The 11,603-nt window shown below is 31.7% G+C and overlaps 2 protein-coding genes across 3 annotated transcripts in view; one reads left to right on the forward strand and one right to left on the reverse strand.

Moving 5' to 3' along the window:
* LOC143081025 (RING finger and SPRY domain-containing protein 1-like) overlaps window positions 1–1,396 on the reverse strand; it is a 66,646-nt gene extending 65,250 nt beyond the window's left edge. The window contains exon 1 of the mRNA XM_076257259.1: window positions 1,286–1,396. The gene's annotated coding sequence lies outside the window, so the exon portion shown is untranslated. The remainder of the gene's footprint in view (window positions 1–1,285) is intronic.
* A 291-nt stretch (window positions 1,397–1,687) lies between these two features.
* On the forward strand, window positions 1,688–7,316 carry LOC143080306 (cilia- and flagella-associated protein 90-like). Of its 2 annotated transcripts, XM_076256067.1 has the most exons (4): window positions 1,688–1,900; window positions 3,424–3,447; window positions 5,931–6,050; window positions 6,520–7,316. In XM_076256067.1, the coding sequence occupies exons 1-4, from the start codon at window positions 1,760–1,762 to the stop codon at window positions 6,661–6,663; spliced, it is 429 nt and encodes a 142-aa protein (XP_076112182.1). In that variant the 5' UTR covers window positions 1,688–1,759; the 3' UTR covers window positions 6,664–7,316. The 2 variants fall into 2 exon arrangements, with proteins under 2 accessions (XP_076112182.1, XP_076112183.1); XM_076256068.1 differs by lacking the exon at window positions 3,424–3,447.
* Window positions 7,317–11,603: the final 4,287 nt, after the last annotated feature.

Consider the following 11,603-nt stretch of genomic DNA (forward strand, 5'->3'; position numbering starts at 1 on the left):
ACCTACAAAAAATAGATCCCAATGAGACCCACTATAAAATAGTCTTTAGTTGTTTTATGTAGTGTTTTGTATACTGCATAACTGTTTCATCAATTTTTGTTTTTTGTCAGTTTATTTTAAATAAAATTGAGAATGGAAATGGGGAATGTGCCAAAGAGACAACAACCCGACCATAGAACAGACAACAGCAGAAGGTCACCTACAGGTCTTCAATGCAACGAGAAATTCTCGCACCCGGAGGCGTCCTTCAGCTGGCCCCTTAACAAATATATACTGGTTCAGTGATAAAGTTTTTATTTTTTGTTGCCCCTAAAAAATCTTCCTCCTTTCTACACACTTATTTGGCATGTATGGGTCACAGGGACTTTGACATATTTGAAGCACATTAAATTCTTGTCATTTCTTATTTTCATAGAATCATGCACTACTTTGAGTCCATGATTTACAAGAATCCGGGTCCGTTCGCACCCATTCACGTTCGCACCCACTCATGTTCGCCCCCTTTCATTTTCGCACCCTACATGTTCGCGCCAAATTTTAATGGGTTTTGTGTTTATGTTATTGCTATAACTTTTGTTTCATTGACTTGTTTCAAAATGAAGTGAGATTCTGACTACGTTTCTTTTTTTTTTTTGTGTGTTGATTAAATTTTATCATGTATAGTAATATATAATAGTGTATTGTTTCATTATTTCAGATCAAAGGGACCAAGCTGTTAAAAACAATTATCTTTTGTGTTTTTCATTTAAAATCTTCAATCTTTTACTCATACCAAGCTATAAATACATTCAGTATTTACACGAAAGCAATTAAAAACAACAATCATGATTTTCCAATTATTCAACTCGAATTTGAATTAAAATTGGGCGCGAACGTGTAGAGTGCGAACAGACCTTGGTTGCGAACGTGCGAGGTGCGAACGTGTAGGGTGCGAAAGTATATTGGGCGTGAACGGACCTGATACCAATTTACAACAACATAGCTAGGCTTTAACACATTTATCAGATCTTTATTTGGAAAATACAATTCTTAATACAGGTACAAGTCTAAAAATCACACTTAATGTGACACCATCTTATTTAAATAAAAAGAAGTATAAAGGCACCATCATGACCATGTCCAAGAAAAGATATATTTTCAAGAATTCTTTTCAAGGAATTTGAAATTAAGTTTTATCAACTCTTCTCTTTTTCGCTGTTTTTCTAGAATGCAAAGCTTCAACAAGATATAAGTGTCATTGTTTTATATTTGAGTTACACGAGGAAGTGTAATTTTGTAAACAAACCATTTTTGGCAGCCATTTTCCCCACAAGACAAAAAAGGGGGAGCTGAATAGATGTAAATCAAATTATCAGCATTTTGGAGTTTATAGATATCCTGTATATAGAAAAGAATAATAAGTGTATAAAAATCTATTAAATAATCCAAATTATTGACCTGACGGAGAAACATTCTTATTTTCAAGCAAATCATTAAAAGTTATCTAAAATAAATATGTCATCCCGGAGAAAAATAAAACATACACTATCCAATCGTTTATCTTTATAACAAGCGAATCTTATGTTATCATTGACCAAATATTTGGAGTTTATAATTATTTTTATTCATAATAGTTGATATCTCTGGCAACAATGCCAAACATTTTGGTAAATTGCGTTTTTCACACAAGTCAACATACATAATTTAGGTTTACCAAAGAGCACCTGGTAACGGAAGTTGACACTTTTAAACTTCTCAAGAAGATTGCAAGAGTAAGAAAATGGCACAAAAGCTTGAGGTGAAAACCGACACTGATAAGTTTACCTTGAAGGGAAGAAGTTGTGAGTTATCAGCATTTGCATTCGTACCCACAAAGAGAAATGAACCACCAGAACGAACAGTGTTTAATACTCCTAAAAATGTAAGTTTAGCATCCTTTGTTTACATTGGTAACATGATATTTTCCTCTAATTTTAGATACTAAATTTATGTTTGTGCTATTTTTTGTTCATTGGTATCTGATACTTGTTATATTATGTATTTACAGGAAAAGAATACTTTATTGTGTTGACCAAAGAATGCATGATCTTCCAACTGGTGCCTTTTCCTTGAAAAATGTGCATTTACATGGCAAACATCTGCATGCCACAAGATTGTGAATTGCAACAATGCCTCCAATGTAAATGTCCAATGATGCATTTCTGATTTGATTGATATCAGATCAACCTTGGTATAAAATCGCAATTGAAATCTTGTGCTCCTGTGTCATGCTTATGACAAAGTGTCTTTTTAACCCTTTTACCAATCCAGATTCATTTGACAATACATGCTCAAGATTCCAGTTTCAATTTAATGAACTAACTGCCCCAGTTGATATGTTTTTATTTTAGGTGGGGATGGAGATTGTCGTAGGACATTGAGATATCAAATTTTCAAGGAAAATGCATCAATCGGAGGACCATATATGCATCTATTCATACTTTTTCGTCATAACTAGCCACCACAGACTTTCCCTGAAAGTTTAACTAGTTAAAACTTAAAAGAGAACAATTATATCTGGCATAGCAATCGCTTAACAGGTTGTTGAAGGCTTGACATTTAAAGTTCAAGTATTTTTTACCCCAGATTCCTGTTATGGAACTCTATCCATTAAATACTTAAAAAAGTTATTTGAATCCTCTGCTTTAGGATAATTTTAGGACACTTTATTACTGGAACTACATAGTTTTTATTCATGATTAAAGTATTTTAATGAACCTGGAAACATAAATGAATGTTGTGTGAAGAAACATCATTAGGTTATTTTTTGGGGGGCATACATCAAATTTTTCTGTAGTTTTGAAGTTACATGTATCTTTTAATTAATTAAAACAAGATGATGAATCATAATACACTTGAAGCATAATCCTGTGCATTATTCAATTGTAGAATTAGATAGCCAGAAGATTGTCATTACATATTTGTTTTAAACTGTTATAATTTAGAGAAACCTTAAATTGGATAAAGATAGGAAATATTAAAAGATTTAAAAATGGCATTCAGAATTGAAAAATACATCATATTAATATATAAAATAGTTGGTTAAAATTTAACCGTGAAAGTCAATATATTATTTAAAGTTAAATCTCTTACCATAAAATATCTGACATGGAAAATTGAAACAAATATAATAAAAAAATAAATAAATATTCTAATCATCTTTATGCAGACTAAATTAAAGCAGCAGTGATTCATAAGTTACCAATACTGATTTCCATATTTTATCAATGTGTCTTAAGCATCTTCTTCATCATCTCTGTTTTATCTTCCTATTTTCTATCTTCCTACATGTATATAATCACTTTTCAATTTCAGTACTTAGCAAAAGGTATTACATAGGTGGTTATTATTACATACTTAATATATGTAAGGATTAATTGTCATTATTTAGGTTTTTTCTTACAGATGGATTATGAACATCAAGATCAGGTAAATGTTTGATTGCAAGTGTTGATCAGTTGCTTGCATGGTGCATGATTATTATAAATTTGTTGAAACATAACTTGGTAAGGGAAGGGATGACATGTGCTTTTGTAAATTTGAAAGTTTTGTAAAATTCAGATTTTTAGGGAATTTGACAATGATGATAAGATATACATTTTAATGGGAATACAATTACATATTTAATTTTACAGTATACCATTTATTTATGAAAAATCTAATCCAGCTGAAACAGTGATCCTAAAAATCTTAATATTCTGAAACTTTTTGACACAATGTTCTGCAAAACAGCATTATTGTTAGCATGTAAAAGTTATTCTACAAAATCCTTTGATGAAGTTGTGCCAGGTTGCTGCATATCAAACTATGAAACTTTAAATTAAGTATTACCCTGGAACCATGAGCATATGATCACATTAATAATAAATTACAATGTGGATAGTTTATCTAAATATATTCTAAATATATATTCAATGTGTTGATATCATAACTAATCCTCAGGAAAAAATTTCATCTGACTTAACAAAAAATTAATCATGAAATCAAGGGCAGGGTATTATTTAAATCTACGGGTATATTTGTAAGTTTTACTGTTTAATAATGCATTTTGTGGTTAATTCACTCAATGATGTTTAGTCTCTTTTACTATAAACCCTGGTAAAAATAATGAATTTAACGTAGATGGAGGCAGAAAGATACAATATCATTCAGGGGATAAAGAAGGCATTTGATAAAATAACAATTACTAGTTTTCAGCTGGATTATATAAGTACAGTATCTTATAATCTGGTCTTCTACTGTGAAGTCAATATATTTATTATTACAGCTACTATATGGGACAAATTACAGCTGATTTCAATAAGTTTGTAGGCAATCTTTGGTTAGCTTGCTTGCTAGCTGAACCATGAAGTCATTGTAAGGTTAGGTATAAACTACCCTCTTTTAAGAGTAGACGAGTCCGACAGACATTGGTTTGTGAGAATAAAGATATATAGATAACCAATCTATCTGTCTGTAGGACTAGGCTACTTCGAAAAGAGGGTAGTATACCTTACCTAATTATGACTTCACGGTTCAGCAAGCAAGCTAACCAAAGATATTACCTTTAGCTACACACTCATTGAAATCAACTGTAAGATTTTTTTTTTTTTTGGTCATATTTTGCCTCATTGTTGTTTTATTGTTGTTGCTAGTTACTAGTCTGTATTTTGACTAATGCTATTTTGCTTAAAACAGTACATCATTTTAGTGAAGAAATTAATGAATGATATATTTATATATAGTTCCAAATATTAATTATTGACCCTATATACAACTGCTGTAACAAATAGTTGTAAGAATATGATGAGCAACAAAAGAAAGGCACCATCCCAATTTAATGTATGGACGTTATGATAAATAAAAGATAAAATGGAGAGGATTTTATAACACATTCTGATATTCATTACAAAAAATTCTGTGGAACAATATAATTACATGAATGGAATGGTGTGTTACTTATGTTACTCAACATAATTGAATCATATTTAACATACATTGTATTGGTATAAACTGGCAACAAAACTTTTCTAATCTCCAATTACATGAAAAAAAACATTGTAGTCAAGCAGATGACAAAAAAAAATATTTTGAATCCAAATTTTCTTCATACCTCATAGTGTTAAATTTTGAAGAAGAAAAAAACTTGATTGATAGCTTTAAAAAGATGAAAAAAGTGTTCATGCTTTGTGCATTTTTTTTTTACTCAGACAAAGAACCATACCATAACCCCCTTGAAGTTGAAGGATTGTTCCCTTACTATAAATTAAATTACAGAAAAAAAGCTCTTGATCTTGTCCTAAAAATTGATATTTACAAGCATATTAGACTAAAAAATAAATCAGTTCTTGTAGTGTAAATTACAGAAGACATGCAGTCTAACTTCATAATATGTATGTGTTTCATATTTTGATAGAATATAGAACCCTTGTGAATTATAATCTGGTTACAGTTGCACATTTATTTTACAGAGATTTGGTAGTATAGGACACCCCTAGATAGAAGGCTATACTTGTATCACAAATTCATACTTTTTACAATCACCCTCATTTACATAATATTGAGAAACCCATTTATTGTTCATATTTTATATTTTGATGTTTTAAAAATTGTGTAAAAATATTATCAATACATAAAAGATTTTCAACCATTACAAAACAGAGTGCTCTCTCTTATAAATAATTTTGCAAAAATACTAATAATGAAATAGATAACACTGTTAAAACTGTAGGACAAAATCAGAAATGATTCCTACATTTTGCTGTAACAGAGTTCTCAGGTCTTATAAATGGAAATAACTACCATATAAGGGTCTGTCTTTCAATTTTTGTGTTATAGAATGACCCTATATGTGTTTGAGGCCTGTGTTTAAGTGTTGTGCAGGAATATTTGGTAATTTACCAAAAATTTATTGATTCTGCTATGTATTGTAGGATAGATACCCAAATTGTACCTATGACCGTCTGTTCAGAAAAGAATTTGGTTTCAATAACAAACTCCACAGAGATGACAGAGAACATGCAAAGTCTAGAGGACTAATTGTTAATGATGAGGTAAGGCTATGTCAGTGCTTAAAAAATGATAGGAATAAAAGAGATATGGCATAATGGGTTATATATCAATGATACAGCAACCCCAATAACACACAAAATACTTCTGGAATGACATGTTCTGCATAGCTAAAATTACCAAATAATACTGTGCATTGTAGTAATACATGAATAAGAATAGTACAAGTTTAACTCTGCTTTATCTACAAATCTATAATCTGAGTTTCCATATACTGACATACATGTAGCTGTAAATCAGAGTCTGTCTACCAAAAAAATCTTCAGTTATCAACACAATCTAAGTAAGCCGGTAGTAGTATACATCTACCAAATAGTTTACAGGATTGTATGATTTTAATCAAATAAGTAGTAAACTACCAAAATATTTAAATTCTATGGTGATCTTTTTTGTTCAGATCACACTTAATGCTGAAATCTGTGATCTCATCACTATTTAATTTAATCTTTTTAGGAACAACCAAAGGATGTACCAACTCTTTCATCAACAGAATATGGACACAGAATAGACATGGCTACTGACCACCCAGACAGAAAACATGTTAGAATAGCTCGTGTTAAAGCAGAATTCTTTAGGAGAAACGGAATCACTTCATGATTTTTGGGACATTAGACATTTATTTTAAATTGTGTCCAGTATAAAGCATTTCCTGTTTTGGAAGTTATATTTTGAATGACTGTTGAATGTGCAATCAATATATTTTTTTAATTGATATATTATGTGACTTAGTGTGTACACAGGGAATGTATGGAATATTGTTTTAAATTCAATTTGTTTATATGAAATCTCTCACTATTGAAAAACAAATCAAGTGAAAAATTGTAAAAATACCAGTTTCATATTATTTATATCACAGAATGTTTAATCATGAGTATCATGATACATGTACTGTCAGTGTAAAAAATGAAACTTTTTCTATTCATTTGTAATTTTTGTACCAAGTTTCAGCAATATGTTATTGTTGAATTACTGTACTGGACCATTTAGTATTTATTAAGGGAGATAATTTTTCTTTTTATATAAAAGTAATTGAATGTTGTTTGCCTGGTTAACTGCTCAAAAATGCACCTGTTCCAGATTCTTTCACAAATTTTGAACTTAAAAATCTAGTTTTACCCATTGTTGAAGGTCTGATTATAGAAAGCATTACTGACTGTGATTGGAAATAACTGTGATGGAAATCCACTTTGTTTTAGTGATATTTTTAATATTTACATTTCATTGTATGCAAATAACCAACTGTAATTGTTTGTTGGATGGTTGATGTTACATGTTAATGTGAAATAAAGCAAACATTTTTGTTTCATGGACTTATAAATATAGACCACGTAGTTCAGTTGAAAAATTATCCAATTCATATGAAGTTATCATTTGTAAACACACTGTATTTCTCCCAACTACTGATTAGGATGAATTTTATATTGGAAGTTTCTTACAACAGGTATCACATATACTCTACTTATTCAATAAACCATGAAAATGAGAGATGAGACATAATCGTCAGATGTTCATGTTACTCATGCAGTCTTTTTATTCTGTAAATTATTTTGTGGACTGTTGTTGGGTCTCTTTTCTTTATTTGACCATGAGGTTCTGCTTTTATGCAACTTATGTATTTAGTATCTTCTTGCTCTTTTTACAATCATTTACCTTTCTTTAAAGATCCAGACATCATCACAAAACTGATCATAGACCAACAAGAGTGCACACGCTGAAATGTCTAGCTTTACTAATCATTGATATTATGTTGATAGTCCTAAATATAAAGCTTTGTAACAACTGTCACATACACTAAATATTAACCAAAAAAACTAAACATTGACCAATGAACCACGAAAATGAGGTCAAGGTCAGATGAACCATGCCAGGCAGACATGTACAGCTTCTCTAAAACAACAAATATAGTTGACCTATTGCTTATAGTTTTAAGAAAAACAGACCAAAACACAAAAACTTAACACTGAGCAATGAACAGTGAAAATGAGGTCAAGGTCAAATAAAACCTGCATGACTGACATATAAGTCATTAAATATTTCAATACATCAAGTATAGTTGACCTTTTGCATATACATTTGTAGTATAAGAAAAAAGACCATAACTCAAAAACTTAAATTTGATCACTAAACCATGAAAATGAGGTGAAGGTCAGATGAAACCTGCCAGCTAGACATGTTCACCTTACAAACATTCCATACACCAAATTTAGTTGATGTATTGCATACAATATAAGAAAAAGACCAAAACACAAGAACTTAACTATATCCACTGAACCATGAAAATGAGGTCAAGGTCAGATGACACCTGCCAGTTAGACATGTATACTTAACCGTCCTTACATACACTGAATATACTAGACCTATTGCTTTCAGTATCTGAGATATGGACTTGACCACCAAAACTTAACCTTGTTCACTGATCCATGAAATAAGGTTGAGGTCACGTTAAAACTGTCTGACAGGCGGCATGAGGATATGCACATACCAAATATAGTCATTCTATTACTTATTATAAGAGAGAATTTCACATTACAAAAAAATCTAAACTTTTTTTTCAAGTAGTCACTGAACCATGAAAATGAGGTCAAGGACATTGGACATGTGACTAACGGAAACTTCGCAACATGAGGCATCTATATATAAAGTATGAAGCATCCAGGTCTACTACCTTCTAAAATATAAAGCTTTAAGAAGTTAGCTAACACCGCCGCTGCCGGATCACTATCCCTATGTGGAGCTTTCTGCGACAAAAGTCCAGGCTCGACAATAAACTACAACCAGGTGCTCCGCCGGGCGCAGCTTTATACGACCGCAGAGGTTGAACCCTGAACAGTTGGGGCAAGTATGGACACATTCAAGCTGGATTCAGCTCTTAATTTGGATTGTGATTAAATAGTTGACACTGCATAGGTTTCTGACACAGCATGAATGTGGTCTAATGAACTTAAAATATTTTTTTTGCCTTTGAGCAATTCACTATGCTGTTGAATAGTAATCCTCTCAAAAAAATGTTTGAAGAAATTTTCTTTTTATTTATAAAATCTGAAATGAGAAAAATTTAACCCCCCCCCCCCCCCAACATTTTTGTTTCACTTCCCCCTTTCCCTTTTCCCAAAACTGATTTCAAATTTCTAATGAAGTTTGCAACAATAACTACTCATTTAAATACATCATAAAATATTAAAATGTAAAATAAAGTGCTTGTTATCACTGAATGGTAAAGATTGTTTTAATTTATCAGTTGGTAGTGAAAGTGAATATACATTGTATATTGTATAAAACAATGATTTAAGTTGATTCAACTACTATTCAGGACAAAGAAAGATAACTCCAATTGAAAATTTCTTGCTATTGTGCAATATTGTGCAATTAGATATTTCTTGCTATTGTGCAATACTGTGCAATTGAAAATTTCTTGCTATTGTGCAATACTGTGCAATTGAAAATTTCTTGCTATTGCACAATACTGTGCAATTGAAGATTTCTTGCTATTGCTGAATACTGTGCAATTGAAAATTTCTTGCTATTGCACAATACTTAATATAATAATTTTGGATCCTGATTTGAACCAACTTGAAAACTGGGCCCATAATCAAAAATCTAAGTATATGTTTAGATTCAGCATATCAAAGAAGCCCAAGAATTCAATTTTTGTTAAAATCAAATTTAGTTTAATTTTGGACCCTTTGGACTTTAATGTAGACCAATTTGAAAACGGGACCAAAAATTAAGAATCTACATACACAGTTAGATTGGGCATATCAAGGAACCCCAATTATTCAATTTTTGATGAAATCAAACAAAGTTTAATTTTGGATCCTTTGGGCCCCTTATTCCTAAACTGTAGGGACCAAAACTCCCAAAATCAAACCCAACCTTCCTTTTATGGTCATAAACCTTGTGTTTAAATTTCATAGATTTCTATTTACTTATACTTAAGTTATTGTGCGAAAACCAAAAATAATGCTTATTTTGGCCCTTTTTTGGCCCCCAATTCCTAAACTGTTATAACCAAAACACCAAAAATCAATCCCAACCTTCCTTTTGTGGTCATAAACCTTGTGTCAAACTTTCATAGATTTCTCTTTACTTAAACTAAAGTTATAGTGCGAAAACCAAGAAAATGCTTATTTGGGCCCTTTTTGGCCTCTAATTCCTAAAATGTTGGGACCAAAACTCCCAAAATCAATCCCAAACCTTCCTTTTGTGGTCATAAACCTTGTGTTAAAATTTCATAGATTTCTACTCACTTTTACTAAAGTTAGAGTGCGAAAACTAAAAGTATTCGGACGACGACACCAACGTGATACCAATATACGACCAAAAATTTTTCAATTTTTGCGGTCGTATCAAAATGAGGTTAAGGTCAATTAAACCCTATGAAACATACATTAAAATGAGAAATGGGGAATGTGTCAAAGTGACAACAACCCGACCATAGAGCAGACAACAGCTGAAGGCCACCAATGGTCTTAAATGTAGGGAGAAACTCCCGCACCCGGAGGCGTCCTTCAGCTAGCCCCTTAAAAAATATGTATACTAGTTCAGTGATAATGGATGTCATACTAAACTCCGAATTATATACAAGATGTACACTTTACAATCATTCTATACACCAAATAGATTACACTTATTGCTGATATAAAAGACAGGTGGTTTTGGGTCGTTTTGAACTTCTGCTCTTTGTTCAAGTTGTTGTTACTTAAAAGACACATTCCAGATTTTTATTCACAATTTTAAGTACACCTTACAATTGTTCCATACACCAAATATAGTTGATCTATGGCCTTGTGTATTGGAAAAACACAACAAGAATGCACTCACTGAAATGTCTAGCTATCTTAATTTCCACTGATATTATGTTGATAGCGCTCAATATAAATCTTTACTAAAGCTATCGCATAAATTTAAACTGAACCCCCTAGATGAGGTCAAGGTCAGATGATACCTGCCAGATAGACATATACAGCTTACAATCCTTCCAAAAATACAAATCCAGTTGACCTATTGCTTATTGTTTAGGAAAAGACAAAAGCACAAAATCTTAACATTGAGCAATGAACCTTTAAAATGAGGTCAAGGTCAGATGACACCTGGCAGTTGGACATTTGTTTCATACACCAAATATAGTAGACCTTTTGCATACAGTATAGAAAAAAATTAAAACACAAACTATAAAGCCTTATCCATGAAAATGAGGTCAAGTTCAGATGACACCTGCTAAGTGGACAATCCTTGCATACACCAAATATACTAGACCTATTGCTTATAGGATCTGAGATATGAATTTGACCACCAAAACTTAACCATGTTCCATGAAATGAGGTCGAGGTCAAGTGAAAACTGTCCGACCAGCATGGAATCTTGAAAAAAGAGGTCAAGGACAATGGACGTATGAGCGATAGAAACATATGGCATCTATTAGAATATAAAGCTTTAAAGCTTTTAAGAAGTTTGTTAATGCCACTGTCGCAGTTGCCGGATAACTATCACTATGTTGAGCTGTCACAGGCTCCGCTATGACGGGAAATAAAAATGTT

The sequence above is a fragment of the Mytilus galloprovincialis genome, chromosome 6 (assembly GCF_965363235.1).
Source record: "Mytilus galloprovincialis chromosome 6, xbMytGall1.hap1.1, whole genome shotgun sequence".
NCBI lineage: Eukaryota > Metazoa > Mollusca > Bivalvia > Mytilida > Mytilidae > Mytilus > Mytilus galloprovincialis.